Genomic DNA, 24,705 nt, shown 5'->3' with positions numbered 1-24,705 from the left:
TGGGTAGATGCCCAGTAGTGGGATTGATGGGTTGAATAGTAGTTCTATTTTTAGTTTTTTGAGAAATCTTCAGTGTGTTTTCCACAGAGGTTGTACTAATTTGCATTCCCACCAACAGTGTATAAGCCTTCCCTTTCTTGTACATCCTTTCAACATCTGTTATATTTTGACTTTTTAACAATAGCCATTCTACCTGGCATAAGATGATATCTCATTGTGGTTTTAATTTGCATTTCTCTGAAGATTAGTGATGTTGAACATTTTTTAATATGCTTGTTGTCCATTCGTATGTCTTATTTTGAAAAATGTCTATTCATGTCCTTTGCCCACTTTTTAATGCAGTTATTTGGGGCTATTTTGTTGAATTGTCAGAGTCTTTTTAAAAATTTTTTTAAGGAGGTGTGTTGTATTACTTCCACCTATTGTGGTATTTCCAAACTTTTTTCTATCATTGATTTCTAATTTAATTTGAGAAATATTTATGTGATTTCAATTTTTAAAAATGAATTGATAATTACTTTATTGCATAACACATGGTCAATCCTGGAGAATGGTCCATGAATGCTTTGCTGTCATTGAATGGAGTGTTCTGTAGATGTTAGGTGGTCAAGTTAGTTGGGTTATTCAGGTCTTCTGTATCTTTACATACTTTTTGTTTAATTCTATCGATTAAGAAGAGAAGAGTGTTGAAATTTTCAACTCTATTGTTGCATTGTCTGTTTTTCTTTTCAACTCTTTCAGTATTTGGGGGCTTTTAAATTAATTTCATATACATAATTAATATTGACAATTACATTATATATAAATATAATAATTATTATTTCTTACCTGATATAGTAGCCCCTTTTTCATTATGAAATATACCTTTTTGTTTTGGGGATTATTCTACATCTTAAAGTGCATTTTTCTGGTACTAATATATTTATCCCTATTCTCTTACAGTTACTATTTTTATGATATATGTTTTTCCATCCTTTTATTTTCAACCTATTGTGTGTTTGAGTCTAAAAGTTGTCTCTAGCAGACAGAGTATACTTAGATGTTGCCTTTTAAAATCTAGTATAATCATGTTGTCGTAGATTGAAGTGAGCAGTTCATTCACATATAATGCATTTTCATATGGCAGCTATTTTTGGACATTTTGGGTTGCTTTTTTGCTCTTCTTGTTTACTATCTTTTTTGTGGGAAACAAGTATTTTTTGCACTATTTTACTTCCTCTTGTAACATTTTTTAGTAATTTCTTATTTAGATGTTCATATTTCCAGTGGTTACTGAGATTACAATGTGCATCTTTACCTTATCATAATGTATTTTAAGTTAGTACTGATTTAATTGTGGTAAGATTTCACAACTTTGCTCTAATATTGCTTCATCTTCACCTTGTATTTGGGCTATTTTTGTCATACATTTTATATCTATAAGTGTTATAAATACAACAATACAGTTTTATAATTATTGCTTTAAACAAATTTTTATTTTGAAGTAAAGAGAAGTGTTTGTGTGTATGTGCATATACATATATACTATTATTTTATATTTATCTACATATTTACATTCCTAGTGCTTTTCATTCCTTCCTATGGATGCAAGTTACCATGTGGTGTTATTTTCTTTCTGTCTGAAGGACTTCTTTTTTACCACGTCTTGTGTGGCACGTCTGCCAGCACTGAGTCTTCTCAGTTTGGTTTATCTGGGAATGTGTTTATTTCACCTTCATTTTTGAATAATGTTTTAACTGGATTCAGAACTCTTGGTTGATAACTTCTTCTTCCTCTGAGCATTTTAAGTATGGGTATATCTTGGAGATATTCAGTTCCAGACCACCACAATAAAGCAAATAACTCAATAGTCACATGAAATTTTGGTTTCCTAGTGCATATAAGAGTTTTATTTATACCATACTGTAGTCTTTTAAATGTGCACTAGCATTATGTCTTAAAAACAACGTACGTATCTTAATTTTAAAAAGACTTTACAAGTAAAACTTGCTAGAGATCATCTGAGCCTTCAGCAAGTCAGAATCTTTTTGCAGGTGGAGGGTCTTGCCTCGATGTTGTTGGTTGTTGACTGATCAGGGTGGTGGTTGCTGAAGGTAGGGGTGGCTGTGGCAATTTCTTAAAAGAAGACAATGAAGTTTGCCACATTGACTCTCCCTTTCATGGAAGATTTCTCTGTAGGAGGCAATGCTGTTTGATAGCATTTACCCACAGTAGAACTTTTCAAAATTAGAATCAGTCCTCTCAAACCCTGCTGCTGCTTTATCAACTAAGTTTATGAAACATTCTAAATCCTTTGTCATCATTTCAGCAATGTTCACAGCTTCTTCAGAGTAGATTTCACTTCAAAAAACCTCTTTATTTGCTCAGCCATAAGAAGCAATTCCTCATCCATTCAGATTTTATCATGAGATTGCAGCAATTCAGTCACATTTTCAGGACTTCACTTCTAATTCGAGTTCTCTTGCCATTTATGTCACATCTGCAGTTTCACCACTGAAGTCTTAAACCCCTCAAAATCATTCTTGAGGGTTGGAATCAACGTTTGCCAAACTCCTCTTAATGCTGATATTTTGACCTCCTCCCATGAATGTTCTTCATGGCATCTAAAATGGTAAATCCTTTCCAGAAGGTTTTCGATTTACTTTTCCCAGATTCATCAGACGAATAAGTGCCTGTGGCAGCTATAACTTTATGTAATGTATTTTTTTTTCTTTTTTTAAATTATATTTTAAGTTCTGGGATACATATGCAAAACGTGCAGGTTTGTTACATGGGTATAAACGCTCCATGGTGATTTGCTGCACCCATCAACCCATCATCTACATTCGGTATTTCTCCTAATGCTATATCTCCCCTTGCCCCCTACCCGCCTACAGGCCCTGGTGTGTGATGTTCCCCTCCCTGTGCCCATGTGTTCTCATTGTTCAATTCCCACTTATGAGTGAGAACATGTGGTGTTTGGTTTTCTGCTCCTGTGTTAGTTTGCTGAGAATGAGGGTTTCCAGCTTCATCCATGTCCCTGCAAAGGACATGAAGTCATTGGTTCCAAGTCTTTGCTATTGGGAACAGTGCTGCAATAAATGTACGTGTGCATGTGTCTTTATAGTAGAATGATTTATAATCTTTTGGGTATATACCCAGTAATGGGATTGCTGGGTTGAATGGTATTTATAGTTTTAGATCCTTGATGAATCGCCACACTGTCTTCCACAATGGTTGTACTAATTTACACTCCCACCAACAGTGTAAAAGCGTTCCTATTTCTCCACATCCTCTCCAGCATCAGTTGTTTCCTGGCTTTTTAATGATCACCATTTTAACTGGATGCAAGTTACCATGTGGTGTTATTTTCTTTCTGTCTGAAGGTGTGAGATGGTATCTCATTGTGGTTTTACTTTGCATTTCTCTAATGACCACTGATGATGAAGTATTTTTTTCATGTTTTTTGGTCGCATAAATGTCTTCTTTTGAAAAGTGTCTGTTCACATCCTTCGCTCACTTTTTCGTGGGATTGTTTGTTTTTTTTCTTGTACATTTGTTTAAGTTCCTTGTAGATTCTGGATGTTAGCCTTTTGTCAGATGGATAGATTGCAAACATTTTCTCCCATTCTGTAGGTTGCCTGTTCATTCTGATGACAGTTTCTCTTGCTGTGCAGAAGCTCTTTAGTTTATAAACACCTCTATGCAAATAAACTAGAAAATCTAGAAGAAATGGATAAATTCCTTGACACATACACCCTCCCAAGACTAAACCAGGAAGAAGTCAAATCCTTGAATAGACCAATAACAAGTTCTGAAATTGAGGCAGTAATTAACAGCCTAGCAACCAAAAAAAGCCCAGGACCAGATGGATTCACAGCAAATTCTACCAGAGGTACAAAGAGGAGGAGCTGGTACCATTCCTTCTGAAACTATTCCAAACAATAGAAAAAGAGGGGCTCCTTCCTAACTCATTTTATGAGGCCAGCATCATCCTGATACCAAAACCTGGCAGTGACACAACAAAAAAAGAAAATTTGAGGCCAATATCCTTGATGAACATCAATGCAAAAATCCTCAATAAAATACTGGCAAACTGAATCCAGCAGCACATTAAAAAGCTTATCCACTATGATCAAGACAGCTTCATCCCTGGGATGCAAGGCTGGTTCAACATATGCAAATCACTAAACATAATCCATCACATAAACAGAACCAATGACAAAAACCACGTGATTATCTCAATAGATGCTGAAAAGGCCTTCAATAAAATTGAACACCCCTTCATGCTAAAAACACTCAATAAACTAGGTATTGATGGAGCATATATCAAAATAATAAGAGCTATTTATGACAAACCCACAGCCAATATCATACTGAATGGGCAAAAGCTAAAAGCATTCCCCTTGAAAACTGGCACAAGACAAGGATGCACTCTCTCACCACTCCTATCCAACATAGTATTGGAAGTTCTAGCCAATGCAACCAGGCAAGAGAAATAGGTACTCAAACAGAAAGAGAGAAAGTCAAATTATCTCTGTTTGCAGATGACATGATTGTATATTTAGAAAACCCCATCGTCTCAGCCCAAAAACTCCTTAAGCTGATAAGCAACTTCAGCAAAGTCTCAGGATACAAAATCAATGTGCAAAAATCACAAGCATTCCAATACACCAATAATAGACAAACAGCCAAATCACAAGCAAACTCCCATTCACAATTGCTACAAAGAGAATAAAATACCTAGGAATACAACTTACAAGGGATGTGAAGGGCCTCTTCAAGGAGAAATACAAACCATTGCTCAAGGAAATAAGAGAGGACGCAAACAAATGGAAAAACGTTCCATGCTCATGGATAGGAAGAATCAATATCATGAAAATGGCCATACTGCCCAAAGTAATTTGTAGATTCAATGCTATTCCCCTGAAGCTACCATTCACTTTCTTCACAGAATTGAAAAAAACTACTTTAAATTTCATATGGAACCAAAAAACAGCCCGTATATCCAAGACAATCCTAAGCAAAAAGAACAAAGCTGGAGGCATCACGCTACCTGATTTCAAACTATACTACAAGGCTATAGGGCTACAGTAACCAAAAGGCTACAGTAACCAAAACAGCATGGTACTGGTACCAAAACAGATATATGGACCAACGAACAGAACAGAGGCCTCAGAAATAACACCACACATCTACAACCATCTGATCTTTGACAAGCCTGACAAGAACAAGCAATGAGGAAAGGATTCCCTATTTAATAAATAGTGTTGGGAAAACTGGGTAGCCATATGTAGAAAACTGAAACTGAACCCCTTCCTTACACTTTATACAAAAATTAACTCAAGATAGATTAAACATAAGACCTAAAACCATAAAAACCCTAGAAGAAAACCTAGGCAAGACCATTCAAGACATAGGCATGTGCAAAGCCTTCATTACTAAAACACCAAAAGCAATGGTAACAAAAGCCAAAACTGACACATGGGATCTAATTAAATAATGTATTTCTTACATATTAAGACTTGAAAGTCAGAATGACTTCTTGATTCATGAGCTACAGAATAGATGTTTTGTTAGAGACATGAAAATAACATTAATCTCCTTGTACCTCTTCATCAGTGCTCTTGGATGACCAGGTGCATTGTCAATGAGCAGTAATATTTAGAAATAAATCTTTTTTCTGAGCAGTAGGTCTCCACAGTGAGCTCAAAATATACAGTAAACCATACACAAACAAATTTGCCATTATCCAAGTTTTATTGTTCCATTTCTAGAGTACAAGCAAAGTAGATTTAGCAAAATTCCTAAGGGCCCTAGGATTTTCATTATGGTAAACAAGCATTTGCTTTGACTTAAAGTCACCAGCTGCATTAGTCCCTAACAAGAGTCAGCTTGTCCTTTGGAGCTTTGCAGCTGGGTATTGACTTCTCCTCTCTAGCTATGAAAGTCATATAGATGACATCTTCTAACAGAAGGCTATTTTGTCTACATTAACAATCACTTGCTTAGTATAGCCACCTTCATCAATGATCTTAGCTAGATTTTCTGGATAACTTGCTGTAGCTTCTACATCAGCATGTGTTCCTTCACCTTGCACTTTTATGTTATGGAGATAGCTTCTTTCCTTAAACCTCATAAACCAACCTCTGATAGTTTTATACTTTTGTTTCCAGCTTCCTCACCTCTCCTAGCCTTCATAGAATTGAAGAGAGCTAGGGTCTTGCTCTGGATAGGCTTTGGCTTAGGAGAATAGCATGGGTGGTTTGATATTCTATCTAGACCATGAAAAGTTTTCTCCACATCAACGATAAGGCTGTTTCACTTTCTTATCATTGGTGTGTTTAGTGGAATAGTGCTTTAAATTCTTTTTCAATAACGTTCTCTTTTCTTTTTTTTTTTTTGCATTCACCACTTGGCTAACTGTTTGGCATGAGGCCTATCTTGGCTTTTGACATGCCTCCTCACTAAGCATAATAATTTATGGCTTTTGATTTAAAGTGAGATATGTGTGACTCTTTCTTTCACTTGGGCAGTTAGAGGCCATTGTAGGGTTGCTAGTTGGCCTAATGTTAATATTGTTGTGTATCAGCAAACACGGAGGGCAGTGGAGAGAAGCAGAGATGGGGAAATAGCTAGCTGGTGGAACAGTCAGAACACACACACTTATCAATTAAGGTTGCTGTCTTATATGGGTGTGGATCATGGCACCCCGAAACAATTACAATAGTAACATCAAAGATCACTGAACACAGAGCCACACTACAGATATAATAATAATGAAAAAGTTTGAAATATCCTGAGAATTACCAAAATGTGACACAGAGACATGAAGTGAGCACATGCTGCCGGAAAAATGGTGCCGATAGACTTGTTTGGCGTAGGGTTGCCATAAACCTCCAATTTGTAAAAAATGCAGTATCTGCAAAGTGCAATAAAATGAAGCACAATGAAAAGAAGTGCTGTGTCATTTTACTACCTTCTGGCCTACAAAGTTCTGATGAAAGTTCAGCCATTAGTCATATTACTGTTTTCCTGTAAGTGGTAAGTCATTTTTCTGTTTGTGCTTTCAAGATTTTTATGTTGTATTTGGTTTTCAGAAGTTTGAGTTTGACTATAAGGTATCAAGATTTACTTCTCTTTGTTTATTTGGAGTTTCTTGAGATTCTTGGATCTGTAGGCTAATGTTTTTCTTTTTTCTTTTCTTTTCTTTTCTTTCTTTTCTTTTTAACAGACAGGGTCTTTTTCTGTCTCCCAGGATCAAGAGATCCTCCCACCTCAGCCTCTGGAGTAGCTGGTTACATATCACCATGCTGGGCTAATTTTTTATTTTTTGTAAAGGTGGAGTCTTGTTACGTTGCCCAGGCTTCTCTTGAACTCTGGGACTCAAGTGATCCTTCCACCTCAGCCTCTCAAAATGCTGGGATTACAGGTGTGAGCCACTGCACCTGGCCTTTTCCTCATTTTTAAAAAGGTGTTAATCATTACATTTTCAAAGACTTTTTGCTCCTCCTTTTGCTCTTTCCTCTCCCGAAACTCCCGTTTTATAAATGTTGAGATACTGGATATTATACTACATGTTTCTGAGGCTCTGCTCATTTTTCTTCAAGCTTTATTTTCTCTATTCTTTGGTTGGGATAATTTGTATTGATGTGTTTTTAGGTTCATTGATTCTTTCTTCTTTGAACTCAAATCTTCTGTTGAGCCCATCTAGTACATTTTAAATTTCAATTATTGATTTTTAAGTCTAGAATTTCCATTTGGATCTTTATTATAATTTTATATCTCTGTTGAAATTTTTTCTGTTTGCTGAACATTGAGCACTGTCACAATATTTTCCTTTAATTCTTTCACTACGGTGGTCTTTAATTCTATGGATATCTCCATAACAGCACTTTGAAGACTTTAATTCACTCAGAGTCCATTTCTATTGACTGCTTTTTTCATAAGTATGGATCTCGATTTTCTGTTTCTTTACATGCCTACTAATTTTTTTTGCTGAAAACTGAAAGTTTTAAATAATGCATTTAGCAACTTTGGATTTTGTCTTATTTTTCTAAGAGCTGTTGTCTCTTCTTTTCTAGTAACTTTCCAGGCTTCAACTGTGGATCTGTTTCCCCCGGAGTGTAAAGTTTTTTACATCTCTGCTCATTTATTAGCCTGGCTTTCTAAGGATCACTCCTGTGTCTACATAGCTTAGAGTCATCGAGCAACTTGTGCTGAAACACCTCAAGCTTGTAAGGTGTAGTAACCCTACAATGGCCTCTAACTGTTCAAGTGAAAGAGTCACCATCTGTTGATCTATCCACGTGTGAGCTAGGGAAGATATTCTAAGTGGCAGCCAGTTCTCAAGTTCCCCTGGGCTTTCACTTTCTGCTGAGCTCTTTTAGGTCTCCCGCTACACATGCATGGCTCCCCAAGCAACTAGGGATATGTAGAGAGCTTATCTCAGCCCTTCCATGATGCCCTTCTCCAGATTATTTCCAGGATCTCCCTGCTAAACTTCTGGCTAATCACCGTTGCTTCATCAGGGATCAAACCTTGAGCTAGCAAAGCTGTAGGTTCTGCTTGTTAATTCCCAACGGCCTCCATCACTTTTGGCCAGGAGAGCCATGGATCTTTACACCTCGGCGAAATCATCTGTCCCATTAGCAGTAAACCAGCTGGTTTTTGCAGCCAGTTCCACAGTGATAAAACTACTGTTCTCACTAACCAAGCTGAGGGCAGGATAGATAGAGCAGCCTCAGGCAAAGAGGGCACAGTATCATTGCTTTTACTGAAGTTCATGCAGTTTTTCAAAAATAAATATTTCTCAATTCATTGTACGCCACTGATGATTTCCTGCGCCCTGAAATGCTTGTGACAATTTTTCCAGTTTTATACTTAGTCTTTTGCACAGAGGAATTTCTAACACCTTCATGCGATCATCATCAGAATTCTCTTTTGTACTTATTTTTATCTGAAGGAGCCTAGGGATTTTAGGTTTAATAAAATAAAGAGCAAGTTAGACTTCTCTAATTACATTTGCATTTTGTTAAATTGCAAGGGTCATTTTAAAAGACAGATTTTTTTTTTTCCAAAGCAACAGTCAGGCAAGGATTTTCCTAACATTGAAAAACAACTGTTTTATAAGCAAAAAGGTATGACATTGGAGTGATTATGCTTTCTTTCGAAATTTCCAGAGTGTGAAATCCATGAGAAAAAGCTTGCATATAAAAAAAAACATAAAAAAACCCAAACCCCCCAAAACCCCCAAACTCCAAAAAACTTGTTCAGTCTGCAACTTAATCTTCATCTGTTGATTTCCATTATGTATTCATGTCTATTTGGTGAATCACTTTGGAACTAAGTCACATAAATTCTCTCTCTCATATTATCTGGGTGTTAAGTTTGAAGGCTCTTTTTGGTCTTTTAAAAGCATTTCTATGTGTGGTAGGTATAATTATAATATTTCTGCCTCCTGGTGAACACATCTTACTTAATTCCCTACTCTGAATAAGGGCAGAACCTGTGAAAATGACTGGATATCACTTCCACAGTTATATTCTGTTACATGGCAATGACAAAAAGGATTCTGCATATGTAATTAAGGACTCCAATCAGTTTATTTTGGGGTAATCAAGATTTTCCTAGATGGGCCAGGCATATTCAGGGAACCCTTTAAATGTAGAGTTTTCTCTAGCTGGTTTTGAAAGAAAGAAATAGCTATGTTACTCACTTCCCAGGAAGAGGGGCAGACTCTAGTTATTGAGAGTGATCCCTAACTGATGGCTGGGAAGCAAATGGGACTTCAGTCTGGCAACTGCAAGGAACCATATTCTGCCAACAACCAGTGAACTTGCAAAAGGACTTTAGTCTCAAATCACACTGAAGCCCTGGCCAACATTTTGACTTCAGCCTTGTAAAACTCTGAGCAGGGAACTCAATTATGTTATGTCCAGGCTTCTGATGTGCAGAAACTGTGAGATAATAAATTTGTGTTGATTTAAGCTGATAAGTGTGTGGCAATTTATCACAGAGCAATAGAAAGCTAATACACTGTGCAATCTTTCTTTATAAATGAATCTTCCTTTGAAACACCCAAGATTTGAGAATTTCTATTTACTTAAGATACAGGTTGGCATGAAATTATTCAGTTACTCAGGACTTTTTGCCTTACAATAGGTTTAATTTCACGACTTCTAGAGCACAATTTCTATGCATTTCTTTCTTGATTTCCAAAAGAATAGATAATCACAACCCTTTTGTGTCCTTGCTATGTACCAAGCACAGTTCTAAGTGACAGGCTGCTCGCATCATCCTGTGTAATTCTCATTTTGCAGATGAGGGGAGTGAGGTGGTGCCGAGGGTGAAGCTATGTCCCCAAGGTCACATTTGTACAGAGTGGCAGAACCAGGATTCAAATCCGAAAGCCCCACACTCTGCAGCTCTTAACCCCATGCCTTACTATTGCTTCCACAAACACATTATAGAAGGTGTGGAAAATTCAGAAAATTACTGAGAAGAAAATATAAATCACTAGTAACGTCTTCATTTAGAGATAGCCATATAATTACTATGACTATTTTCACATTCATTCTACCTAGGAAAATAGTTCTGTCAATAGAGAGGTAGGCACATTATAACTTAATGGGGATTTTACTCTGCTTAATGCTTTACAACTTTTTCTTTTTTCCCTTTTCCATAACAAATTTTAAAATGTTCTGTATTCTTATCTACAGTATTAATACATTTACAAAAAAAAAAATTACTTCCTTTGTTCCTGAAGCACAGCATGCTGTCATCATGGATTCTTTTGGTATTGCTCACTGTGTGACCTTTCCCCAAAGTCATAGGCCCTCCTCAGAGTGTCCCTGTGGTCTTTCTCTTCAGGTTTCGGCCTCAGAGCAATCCAGGAAAGAGAGAGGCAGACAGATGGTGAAAAATTAAGATGATCAGAAACCTACCATTTGTGCTAAAGTTGGAGTTAAATGCAATGATAATTTAAAAATAAAGGTAGGAGATTATGGAGAAGAGAGAGTGTATGGGAACTGCCATGGTAAAGGGCACGTGCAGAGGGCAGTAGCTGTGTCCAGAGAACAAGGGTGGTCCAGCTAGACCTCAAGGATCTGCCTGGCCCGTGAGGGTGGAACGTGTGGTGGGTCAGATGCAGGGCTAATGTCCAGATTGCGTGGCTAAGCCAAGACCATGACCCCACCGACCCCGAAACTTCAATTGCTGGTGCTCTTAGGGCTGAGGACAGAGACCACCTCCAAAGGCTGAGAACCATGAACATCAGAGTGACGGGTAAGTCCTCCTGGAGAACTAAGATCAACTCTCAAAGAGGAGGGAAGGAAGAGGAAAAGCTAGTTACCAAAGGAGACTAAATTTAAGCACATAAATGGCAAGATGAAATATTTTCTGCTATCAGCAGAAACAGTGTCTTATGAACAAGCGTTCAGTTATAGAGAAATAGAAAGAGTGAAATTTCTGTGTGTCTAAGTTGTGATAATAAATTTTCAACCTTCTGTTGGTTCTGTCTAAATCCTTCCTATTCTTGTCAGTGACACTGTTATTTTATTGTTCACATTGGCTTGAAATTATGCGGCCACCCCAGTCTGTTCATCAGTCAAACTATGAAGTCATCTTGGACCACTCTATGCGTGGTATGTGGGTGTGGAAAGGGGATTATAACCTGACATTGAAGGCATTTTATATTTAAGCAAATGTGAGTAAGGAAAAAGTCAGGCTTTTTCTTAACCTTTTAAAAATCTTCCTGAGTACCAAATAGTGCTTTTAAGAAAACCAACATTCAGTGAATTAATTTAAATGTCAATGACTTAGAAACACAAGGATTATTTTCCCCCTAAATCACCCATGTAAAGAAATGTTTTGCAAAAATGAACATGTCTTATTATTGATTCTGCAACATTTGAAATGTGGTAGAAGGAGGCACAGCCTGTTCAAGCATAGTCGACCCCTGGGTTACCGACAAAGGGAAGCCCATCAGACTAACAGCTGATCTCTCAGCAGAAACTCTACAAGCCAGAAGAGAGTGGGGGCCAATATTCAACATTCTTAAAGAAAAGAATTTTCAGCCCAGAATTTCATATCCAGACAAACTAAGCTTCATAAGTGAAGGAGAAATAAAATACTTTACAGATAAGCAAATGCTGAGAGATTTTGTCACCACCAGGCCTGCCCTAAAAGAACTCCTGAAGGAAGCACTAAACATGGAAAGGAACAACCGGTACCAGCCACTGCAAAAACATGCCAAATTGTAAAGACCATCGAGGCTAGGAAGAAACTGCATCAACTAACGAGCAAAATAACCAGCTAACATCATAATGACAGGCTCAAATTCACACATAACAATACTAACCTTAAATGTAAATGGGCTAAATGCTCCAATTAAAAGACACAGACTGGCAAATTGGATAAAGAGTCAAGACCCATCAGTGTGCTGTATTCAGGAAACCAATCTCATGTGCAGAGACACACATAGACTCAAAATAAAAGGATGGAGGAAGATCTACTAAGCAAATGGAAAACAAAAAAAGGCAGGGGTTGCAATCCTAGTCTCGATGAAACAGACTTTAAACCAACAAAGATCAAAAGAGACAAAGAAGGCCATTAAATAATGGTAAAGGGATCAATTCAACAAGAAGAGCTAACTATCCTAAATATATATGCACCCAATACAGGAGCACCCAGATTCATAAAGCAAGTCCTTAGAGACCTACCAAACAATAATAATGGGAGATTTTAACACCCCACTGTCAACATTAGACAGATCAACAAGACAGAAAGTTAACAAGGATATCCAGGAATTGAACTCAGCTCTGCACCAAGCAGACCTAATAGACATCTACAGAACTCTCCACCCCAAATCAACAGAATATACATTTTTTTCAGCACCACACCACACCTATTCCAAAATTGACCACATAGTTGGAAGTAAAGCACTCCTCAACAAATGTAAAAGAACAGAAATTATAACAAACTGTCTCTCAGACCACAGGGCAATCAAACTAGAACTCAGGATTAAGAAACTCACTCAAAACTGCTCAACTACATGGAAACTGAACAACTTGCTCCTGAATGACTACTGGGTACATAACAAAATGAAGGCAGAATTAAAGATGTTCTTTGAAACCAACGAGAACAAAGACACAACATAGCAGAATCTCTGGGACACATTCAAAGCAGTGTGTAGAGGGAAATTTATAGCACTAAATACCCACAAGAGAAAGCAGGAAAGATCTAAAATTGACACTCTAACATCACAATTAAAAGAACTAGAGAAGCAAGAGCAAACACATTCAAAAGCTAGTAGAAGGCAAGAAATAACTAAGATTGAAGCAGAACTGAAGGAAACAGAGACACAAAAAAACTCTTCAAAAATCAATGAATCCAGGGGCTGGTTTTTTGAAAAGATCAACAAAATTGATAGACTGCTAGCAAGACTAATAAAGAAGAAAAGAGAGAAGAATCCAATAGATGCAACAAAAAATGATAAAGGGGATATCACCACCGATCCCATAGAAATACAAACTACCATCAGAGAATACTATAAACACCTCTACTCAAATAAACTAGAAAATCTAGAAGAAATGGATAAATTCCTCGACACATACACCTTCCCAAGACTGAACCAGGAAGAAGTTGAATCTCTGAATAGACCAATAACAGGCTCTGAAATTGAGGCAATAATTAATAGCTTACCAACAAAAAAAGTCCAGGACCAGATGGATTCACAGCCGAATTCTACCAGAGGTACAAGGAGGAGCTGGTACCATTCCTTCTGAAACTATTCCAATCAATAGAAAAAGAGGCAATCCTTCCTAACTCATTTTATGAGGCCAGCATCATCCTGATACCAAAGCCTGGCAGAGACACAACAAAAAAAAAGAGAATTTTAGACCAATATCCCTGATGAACATTGATGCAAAAATCCTCAATAAAATACTGGCAGACCAAATCCAGCAGCACATCAAAAAGCTTATCCACCATGATCAAGTGGGCTTCATCCCTGGGATGCAAGACTGGTTCAACATATGCAAATCAATAAATGTAATCCAGCATATAAACAGGACCAAAGACCAAAACCACATGATTATCCCAATAGATGCAGAAAAGTCCTTTGACAAAATTCAACAACGCTTCATGCTAAAAACTCTAAAAAAATTAGGTATTGATGGGACATATCTCAAAATAATAAGAGCTATCTATGACAAACCCACAGCCAATATCATACTGAATGGGCAAAAACTGGAAGCATTCCCTTTGAAAACTGGCACAAGACAGGGATGCCCTCTCTCACCACTCCTATTCAACATAGTGTTGGAAGTTCTGGCCAGGGCAATCAGGCAGGAGAAGGAAACAAAGGGCATGCAATTAGGAAAAGAGGAAGTCAAATTGTCCCTGTTCGCAGATGACATGATTGTATATCTAGAAAACCCCATCATCTCAGCCCAAAATCTCCTTAAGCTGATAGGCAACTTCAGCAAAGTCTCAGGATACAAAATCAATGTGCAAAAATCACAAGCATTCTTATACACCAATAACAGACAGAGAGCCAAATCATGAGTGAACTCCCATTCACAATTGCTTCAAAGAGAATAAAATACCTAGGGATCCAACTTACAAGGGACGTGAAGGACCTCTTCAAGGAGAACTACAAACCACTGCTCAGTGAAATAAAAGAGGATACAAACAAATGGAAGAACATTCCATGCTCATGGGTTGGAAGAATCAATATCATGAAAATGGCCACACTGCCCTAGGTAATTTATAGATTCAATGTCATCCCCATCAAGCTACCAATGACTTTCTTCACACAATTGGAAAAAACTACTTTAAAGTTCACATGGAACCAAAAATGAGCCCACATTGCCAAGTCAATCCTAAGCCAAAAGAACAAAGCTGGAGGCATCATGCTACCTGACTTTAAACTATACTACAAGGCTACAGTAACCAAAACAGCATGGTACTGGTACCAAAACAGAGATATAGACTAACGGAACAGAACAGAGCCCTCAGAAATAATGCTGCATATCTACAACTATCTGATCTTTGACAAACCTGACAAAAACAAGAAATGGGGAAAGGATTCCCTATTTAATAAATGGTGCTGGGAAAACTGGCTAGCCATATGTAGAAAGCTGAAACTGGATCCCTTCCTTACACCTTATACAAAAATTAACTCAAGATGGATTAAAGACTTAAATGTTAGACCTAAAACCATAAAAACCCTAGAAGAAAATCTAGGCAATACCATTCAGGACATAGGCATGGGCAAGGACTTCACGTCTAAAACACCAAAAGCAATGGCAACAAAAGCCATAATTGACAAATGGGATCTAATTAAACTAAAGAGCTTCTGCACAGCAAAAGAAACTACCATCAGAGTGAACAGGCAACCTACAGAATGGGAGAAAATTTTTGCAATCTACTCATCTGACAAAGGGCTAATATCCAGAATCTACAATGAACTCAAACAAATTTGCAAGAAAAAAACAACGCCATCAAAAAGTGGGTGAAGGATATGAACAGACCCTTCTCAAAAGAAGACATTTATGCAGCCAAAAGACACATGAAAAAATGCTCATCACTGACCATCAGAGAAATGCAAATCAAAACCACAATGAGATACCATCTCACACCAGTTAGAATGGCGATCATTAAAAAATCAGGAAACAACAGGTGCTGGAGAGGATGTGGAGAAATAGGAACACTTTTACACTGTTGGTGGGACTGTAAACTAGTTCAACCATTGTGGAAGTCAGCGTGGCAATTCCTCAGGGATCTAGAACTAGACATACCATTTGACCCAGCAATCCCATTACTGGGTATATATCCAAAGGATTATAAATCATGCTGCTATAAAGACACACGCACACGTATGTTTATTGCGGCACTATTCGCAATAGCAAAGACTTGGAACCAACCCAAATGTCCAACAATGATAGACTGGATTAAGAAAATGTGGCACATATACACCATGGAATACTATGCAGCCATAAAAAATGATGAGTTCATGTGTTTTGTAGGGACATGGATGAAGCTGGGAACCATCATTCTCAGCAAACTATCGCAAGGACAAAAAACCAAACACCGAATGTTCTCACTCATAGGTGGGAATTGAACAATGAGAACACATGGACACAGGAAGGGGAACATCACACACCGGGGCCTGCTGTGGGGTGGAGGGAGGGGGGAGGGACAGCATCAGGAGATATACCTAATGTTAAATGATGAGTTAATGGGTGCAGCACACCAACATGACACATGTATACATATGTAACAAACCTGCACATTGTGCACATGTACCCTAAAACTTAAAGTATAATAAATAAATAAGCATAGTCGATCCCGCATTTGCTTAGTGTTCAAATGGGACGTATTGTTCACTGCTAACAAATATGGTAAACTGGGGAAGGGGACCTTGGGGCTTTCCACAGCTTCAATCTGCTTTGGGAATACGTTTATGGCCATGTCCTCAGGTCTTCTGGTTAGTTCCCCACTGTGGGGTTACTCTTTGGGATTGGAGCTGGGGTTGTTTGTGATGGGGCTGTAGGCTCAATAGCTCAGTAACTTCTGTGAGGGCTCCTTTTGGAGTATCCCTCCAGTCACAACAATACCCTGCTTCAGTGAGAGCTATCCCCTCACACCATGAGCCTGGCAGCCATCTCTGTACTTTGAGCTCTCCCCACTCCCACCCGCCCCTTAGTCGGTGAACTAAAGACTTAGCCCAAATTCTCTCTGCTGGGAAGCTGGAATTGGTAACCAGAAGGTGAATACACTTCTGTGGGCTGAACTACCACATACTAACTCAGAGCTTGTGGGAGCCAGTAGTCAGCCAAAGGGTGGAGGGCATTAAACTAGCTGGTCTGTAGGGATAAAGATGGAGGCAGCGGCGAGGCGCCAGGAGAGAGAACTCTCTGGGTTCCTGGCAGCCAACATTTTTTGTTTCCTAGCTTGATTTGTAGGTCTGTTTTCTCCTTTTGATTCTAAAATTCACTCTTGGAATTCTCAAAAGCAAATTTCCTCTTTTTTTTTTTTGCTTAGCTTAGTTTAAGTTGATTCCTGTTACTTGCAACCCCAGGAGTTTCGCTCCTGGTTGCTATATTCGTGGTGAGGAACTTGGTGTCTGGGAAGTAAGACAAAGGAACAGGCATATGACAAAAGAAAACCAATAACTGCAACAACAATTTTAAAATATAGGTCTTAGATATGACACCAAAAATACAAGAGGCAAAAGAAAAAAATAGATACACTGGACTCCATCAAAATCACTAAATTTTGTTCGTGAAAGGACACCATTAAGAAAGTGGTGGAAGGAAACACAGAATGGGAGAAAATATTTGTGAGTCATATATTTGAAAAGAGACTTGTATCTAGACTATATGGAGAATTTTTACAATTCAACAATAAAAAGATAAACCCAATTTAAAGAGGGGCAAAAGATTTGAATAGAAATTTTTTTTTCAAAGAAGATATACAAATGGCCAATAAGCACATGAAAAGATGCTAACATCATTATCATTTGGGAAATACAAATTAAAACCAAAAATGAGATCTCATTCCACAGCTACTATGATGGCAATAGCAAAATGATGAATAACTAAGTGTTGGCAAGAAGGTGGAGAAGTTACAACTTTCATACACCGCTGGTAGAAACGTAAAATGGTGCAGCTGCTTGGAAAATAGTTTGGCAGTTCCTCAAAATGTTAAAGATGGAATTACCGCATGCCCTAGAAATTCCACTCCTAGGTATATACCCAAAAGAAATAAAAACACATGTCCACATAAACTCTTGTACATGAATAATCATAGCAGAATTATTCATAATCACCAAGAAGTGAAAACAACTCAAATATCCATCAACAATGAATAAATAACAAAACCATGTATGTCCATACAATGGAATATTATTCAGCTGTAAGAAGAAATAAGGTTGATCCATGCCACAACATGAATGAACCTTGAAAACATTATGCTAAGTCAAAGAGGCCTGTAGCAAAAGGCCATGTTTTATATTATCATATTTATGTGAAATGCCCACAGAGACAGGAAGTAGAGTGGTGATTTCCAAGGGCTATAGAGAGAAGGAAATGGGGAGTAACTGCTAAGAGAATTGGATTTTTGGGGGCAGCAGTGAAGTGTTCTGCAATTAAATATTGGTGATCAATGCACAACTCATGAATATACTAAATGCCACTTTTACGCTTTAAAAGGGTGAACTTTATGATACATGAATTATATTTCTCAATAAAGCTGTTATTTAAAACAATATGGGAAAAATATTTTACCCTGATTTAATCATGTCAACAATAACATAATCACAATTAAAGCGAGGAACAAGCCAAGTTTTAACTAACTACGTATCCTTGAACAAGTTACTTATTTCTGTCTTTGTTTTTTCACCTGCCAAATAAGGATAATGATAATACAGACTTCATAAGCTCATTGTAATGATTAAATGGGTTAATACACATAAATCTTTTGGAAGATGGCTTATCATACAGTCAGTGTCCAATAAATGTTGGCAAATATTATGGTTATTAACTCGCAAATGTAATTCGTGTGGCTGAAGAGCACTTGGCTGTAGTGACTTTCTCCAGGCATCACTCCAATTAGTCCACATTCAAGTCAGAGAAAAGATGGAAGGTACTACCCCCATGGAGAAGTGTTGGGGAGACCAGTAGCAAAACAAACTTTATGAGTAAGAAGCAAATATGATTACTCAACAATAATCTTCATAAAAATGGATGAAACCCAACTAGTTCAGTTGATCTTGATGAAAAATAGGAAGGAAGAACTTCTTCCATGTGTTGGGAAGGTGATATAAATATTTTGTGTTATTATGATCTTACAAATCAAGGCAAGGGTGTCCTTTTATGATCAAGGTAAGAATTTATGTTGGAATGGCAATTAAAAGACAGCTGACAACTAACAAAAATGAAGAGGGCTGGACACGGTGGCTCATGCTTATAATCCCAGCACTTTGGGAGGCTGAGGCAGACAGATTGCTTGGGCCCAGAAGTTTGAGACCAGCCTGGACAACATAATGAGACCCTGTCTCCACAAAAATAAAAATAAAACAATTAGGCAGGCATGGTGGTGTGCACCTGTAGTCCCAGTTACACAGGAGGCTGAGGTGGGAGGATCACTACAGCCTGGGCTGTTGAGGCTTCAGTGTGCTATAATTGTACCACTGCACTGTAGCCTAGGTGATAGAGTAGGACTTTGTCTTTATTAAAAAAAAAGAGATGAATCATTCTTGCTCATTTGGGATGATCAGAAATCCAGCTGCCTAATCACCTTTTGCTCAGAAAAGTTTTTGTGGCCTGGGTTCTTTCAGCAAGCAGGTGAATGCAACAGAATCTTTGAGATAACTGAAGCTTCCTTCTTTGACTAGCAATATTCAGGTAGAAATGTTTCTAGAATTCTAAAGTTGTTTTTTTTTTTTTCTGAGATGGCATCTCGCTCTGTCGCCCAGGCTGGAGTGTGGTGATGTGATCTCAGCTCACTGCAACCTCTGCCTCCAGGGTTCAAGCAACTCTTCTGCCTCAGCCCCCTGAGTAGCTGGGACTACAGGCATGCACCACCACGTCCTGCTAATTTTTGTGTATGTATATATATATATATACATTTTTCTTTTTTTTTAGTAGAGACAGGGTTTCACCATATTGGCCAGGCAGGTCTCAATCTCCTGACCTCGTGATCTGCCCACCTCAGCCTCCCAAAATGCTGGGATTACAGGTGTGAGCCACCACACATGTCCTAAAATCTTAAAGTTTTAAACACTTTTTTTGAGGCTATTACTTCACCTTCCCCAGGTGGCTTTATGAGCGGAGTCCGCAGTGCCTGCTCCCAAGCTGTGAGCCTCTGCCCTGCACTTCATGGTGCTCTGCTGGCTCTGGCATTGGCAGTTTAAAGAGCTCTAGAGAAAGGGTATTATCAAGGGCACTAAGGGCCCAGTTCAACATTCATTTTAAAGGACTGTAATCTTTACAAGGCTCCAGGTTTTCGTTTTCCTCTAAACTGGACAGTGAATTTCCTGAAGACAGACATTCTAAAAATCCTTCTTCTCCTTCATCTGTTTTCCCAGGCTCTGAGTGCAGGGTCTTGCATATTCAGTGGCCATGTGAGGAGTGAGTGCATGGAAATGTTTGGGGACCGCCTTTCTGCTGGAGGGTTTGAAGTCATGTAATCCTGCTTTTTGTCAGAAAGTTGTTAGGGTGTTGGCAACAAGTGTAGAGTTAGAAGAACTCCAATCAACAATTCCTTCTCTTCCCTCCCCTCTTCCGCACACTTCTTCCTCTTCCCACCAGCTGCAAAAGAGCGGACCTCACTGCTTCCTGAGATGCTTCCCACATGCAACCCTTTCAGTAGGTACACCCCAGGATCCCCTGTCAGGAGACACTCACTCCCCAGCTTCTGGAGCCATCGGTCTGAAGGATTATGCCAGCATCAGAGTCCCTTGCCAGAACTGTCTCCACCAATGAGAGATGTCTCAAAATTACAGCCCTCCCCTGTGGTCAGGTCACATCCAGGGACTGTTTGATGTGGGAATTCCAAGACCTGCACCGACTTCAGGACAACTCTGAAGAGCTATTTTAGTCCCAGAGCTCTCAGTGGGATCCACCAGGCCTTCTTTTATGGCTGCAGCACAGCCCGCCTTTTCCCTGCCAACCCCACTGCCTTCCTCTCTTGCTGGTCTTTTTGCCAAGAGCACTTCTCAATAAACTCCCCTGCACACACATTTCTAATCCTGTCTCCCCCAAAAGCCAACTTCAAACAGTGAAGCACCAAGTTGGACCGCCTTCAGCCCCTGTCTCAGCACATAGGCAGTGCTCAGTAAGTGTTCATCACAAGACTGGACTCCTCTTGCACTCACCTTTCTTGCTATTATGACAACAGGTGAGTAAGTCACCCAGGCAGAGTTAGCCAGAAGAAGTTGTGAGTTGTCGGGAAAATGGGTGCTAAATTATCCTCAAACCTAATCAGCAACAGAGTCTCCAAGCTCTTGGGGCCATGAGAATTTGTATGGGCAACTGAAGTGAACCTCTGTGAATGATAGAGATGACCACACATTTCTTGACCTTCTCCATCAAAATGAAGGGTCTCTGCCCCCTCCCTTTGAGTCTGGGTGGAGGCACTTGTGAATGCTTTGAGCAATGGAAGATGGCAAGTAATGCTGTGCCCATTTCCAGACCCAAAACTTGAAAGATTGGCAGCTTCTAATTCCTCTCTTTTGGAATTCTCTCTGGGATTCCTAAGCTGCCAGGTAAGAAAGCCTACTACCCAAGACAGCCATGTGTCGGCACTCTGATGGTACTCTTAGATGAGCCAACCCTCTAGCCATTCCCTCACCCCCAAGGTGCCAAACATGTGAGTGAAGCTGTTTTTGTCAGTCCCAGATCCATCAATCCACCATCTGAATACCACCTCCTAACCTCAGTCACTCCTACATAGAGAAGAAGACTCACCAGCCAGTGTTTGAACAAATTTTTCACCCAAAAAATCATAATACAACAAAATGGCTGTTATTGTAATTTTTGATGCAGCAATAGAAAAACCAGAGCAACCCCATCCTGAAATCTCCCCAACACCTCCTTCTCACCCTCTATGACCTCACTGGGAACAGGGCAGAGAAAGGAATGAGTACCTCCTGTCCATTTTACTGAAGTGAAGGTCCAAGGATCTCAGCCCTGACAACTTGCCCAAACTCAAACATTTAGTTTGCAACGAGCCCAGAAGTAAAACTGATTTCATCTGAGCTTTTCTCAAGTGTATTTCCATTTGATGGGCAGTAGGGTTTTGTTTTGAGAAAAATGAAAAGGTGGCAAATAATTATTTAAGGAAACCAAATACTGGGGGAGGATGATCTCCCACACATGGTTCAAAGGACCACACACCTCTGCCTCCAGCTCTCTGGAAAATAGAGTCTTGGGTAATCTGGGTCTTAATTAAAACAAGACTTTGGAGGCTGGGTGCAGTGGCTGATGCCTGTAATCCCAGCACTTTGGGAGCTGAGGCGGGCGGATCACGAGGTCAGGAGTTCGAGACCAGTGTGGCCAACATAGTGAAATCCCATCTTTACTAAAAATACAAAAAATTAGCCGGGTGTGGTGGTGTGCGCCTGTAATCCCAGCTACTTGGGAGGCTGAGGCAGGAGAATTGCGTGAACCAGGGAGGTAGAGGTTGCAGTGAGCTGAGACTGCACCATTGTACTCCAGCCCAGGTGACAGTGTGATAATCCATCTCAGAAAAAAAAAAAAAAAAAAAAAGGACTTTGGAAGTAGAGATGCATCTCCTAACATGTACAATGACCTGCGGCCATGATTTTGAGAAAGTAGGACTAATTCAGATATATTTCCATATTGTCTCCAGAAACAATTCCTGAGTGTCAGAATCTGTGTCTGGATTTTCCATTTGCAGCATGTGGCCATCAGACTTATCCTAGAGTTATTTTTCTGGCTTCTCAAGCTAGGATTCTATTTTGACATCTGCTCATTGAACAATTACTTACTACTAGGAGTTCTCAGTCTATGTGGCTCCATGGACTGTACCATCTAAATGCCACCACTGTTACGAGAATTCCCATGTTATGAGAGCTACAATGTGAATATCAAAGATGTTACCTTACTTCCTACTCTCATCCAAAAAAACAAAACAAAAAAAACCTCTTGGAAATAAAACACTTCATTAACAGATAAGCCAAGAAGCCATATCAGTGCTCAGCATCTCCAGGTGATCGCCAAATCTGGATTCTCTGAGAGACGGAAGGAAGCTAAGACGGTTGAGTCCTTACTGTGCGCACATGCCACAGATTTACATGCATGGTCACAATTTCCACAGTATCCCTATGAGATGAGTCTCATTAGCTTCAGTTCACCAATAAGGACACATAAGCTTGGAGAGGGTTAAGTACATTGCTCCAGGTTTCCATAGCCAGTAGGAAATGGGAGAGAAGGGGAGGAGGAGGGCAGTGATTCAAACTCAGATGTGTCTGTGTGAGGTCAAAGCCCATGAAAAGCAGTAAAAACTTCAGGTTAAAATAGCCTGAAATAGTTACCTATAGAAGAAGAAAAAATTCCAATTGCCAATGAGGTGGAAGAGTTTTATGCCCAATTTAAACTAGTATGCTTTTTATTCACATAGATGTATGTAGTGTCAATGTCTACTCTTAGACTCTACATTTCTCTATGTCAGGGAGGTTACTAGTGCCTTACTTGGGATCTTACAACACTTAATTTTAATAAAATACGTGATTTATTATGCAAGCAAAGTATTGGATCCCATTGTTATGTCTAAATAGAAAATACAAAAATATTTATTTACATACCTACACAGGTGTGCCCATTTGAGTGGCTGGGCCTGGACTGGTCATCGTTGGCTGGAGAGGCCGAGGACTGAAGAGACAGGAGCAAGAGTAGAGGCGCCACCATAAGGATTTTCCAGGGGTACTGCATCTCCGAGCTATGCATCCCAACTGATCACCCGGCTTTGGAAGCTCCCAACTGACGGATGCTGGAGCTGAGGCTGCAGAATCAATTGATCTCTCTCTCCTTCTCCTCACTCTCTTTGGCACACACACCCCACCCTCTCACATACACACTTTTCAATAAGTGTGAAGTGAACAAAAGCACACATAAACACTCACAGACCCACAGCTTGCTCTTGTTGGACCCTGAGAGAGCCACACACGAAGAGCCAGAGTCTCTGGTGTGCAGTTCTGCTTAGGTAAAGACTGCAGGATAAAGAAAACCCAAGTTGCACAGCGGCAGCAACTTCCGTGCTCCCTGGCTCAGTGAAGTCAGTGACCATAAACCCCGCCAGCCTCGAGGCTTGCTGGAACTGATCTGTTGGGTTGGTTAGGAGGTGCTTCCCCTTTCGTTCTTGCAAAACAAAACAAAACTAAAGCTAAAACTGAGAAGAAAAAAGAAAAAAAACTAATCCACAAGCACACAACCCTTTAACAATTTGATCAGCAGCACCCACATGTTGTAGAAATTCTAATTGGTTACATTCGGAACTTAGTTAGTCTTGTTTTCAACAGCTTTATATGGTAAGGTTGTGATCCTTATTTTGTTGTAAAAGGATATTCTGGTCAAATAATATCTTTCCTCTGGAGAAATTGGGTTATTCCTTGAAGGGTCAAGGCCTTTTATTTGGTGTGCAGAAAATAAGCAGTGCAGAAAATAATGGGCAGTTAGCATGGTGGGATTTTAGATCTAATGAGAAAAAACATGGGTTAGAATTCATCAATTCATAGTTGCTAGGCTGTGCACAATTCATCTTTTTTTTCTCCAGAATTTCGAAGTGCGTTTATATTTCCTATCTGTGGATGGTTTATTAAGAGACTGATTTTCTGCTCTGAAGAATAGAAATGAACACTGTCTTTCTGAGGAAAAAAAAATCGGAACCAAATCATAGATAAAAGACATATAATCTAAATGTTTCTCTCTAAAATAAGATACAACAAAATCATATGCCATTCTCAGACAAGATAAGAGGACAGGGCCAAAGCACCACAGTCTAGTTAAGTGTAGGAGGTCGTGTGATTCTGTTTCTCTCTGCTTAGGCTTTGAGGGAGCTTATAACAATTTTGAAATATTATAGAAGCTATCTAAATTAATAACAATTAAAAAAATAGCATTTGGAGTAGCAGGCAAAGTTTTAGAGTAGCATCCTTTCCAGGATGTAGGAAATACCAGTTTTTATGGTTTGCAGATT

General features: G+C 39.1%; 1 protein-coding gene across 1 annotated transcript in view; it reads right to left on the bottom strand.

Annotated features, from left to right (window-relative positions):
* The window catches only part of AOAH (acyloxyacyl hydrolase), a 211,623-nt gene extending 188,163 nt beyond the window's left edge, over window positions 1-23,460 (bottom strand). The window contains exon 1 of the mRNA XM_030796658.1: window positions 23,315-23,460. Within this exon, the coding sequence (XP_030652518.1) occupies window positions 23,315-23,456 (142 nt within the window). The 5' untranslated portion in view covers window positions 23,457-23,460. The remainder of the gene's footprint in view (window positions 1-23,314) is intronic.
* Between the last annotated feature and the right edge of the window lie 1,245 nt (window positions 23,461-24,705).

The sequence above is a fragment of the Nomascus leucogenys genome, chromosome 17 (genome assembly GCF_006542625.1).
Source record: "Nomascus leucogenys isolate Asia chromosome 17, Asia_NLE_v1, whole genome shotgun sequence".
In the NCBI taxonomy this organism is placed as follows: domain Eukaryota; kingdom Metazoa; phylum Chordata; class Mammalia; order Primates; family Hylobatidae; genus Nomascus; species Nomascus leucogenys.
This window is presented reverse-complemented; position numbering and strand designations above follow the sequence as displayed.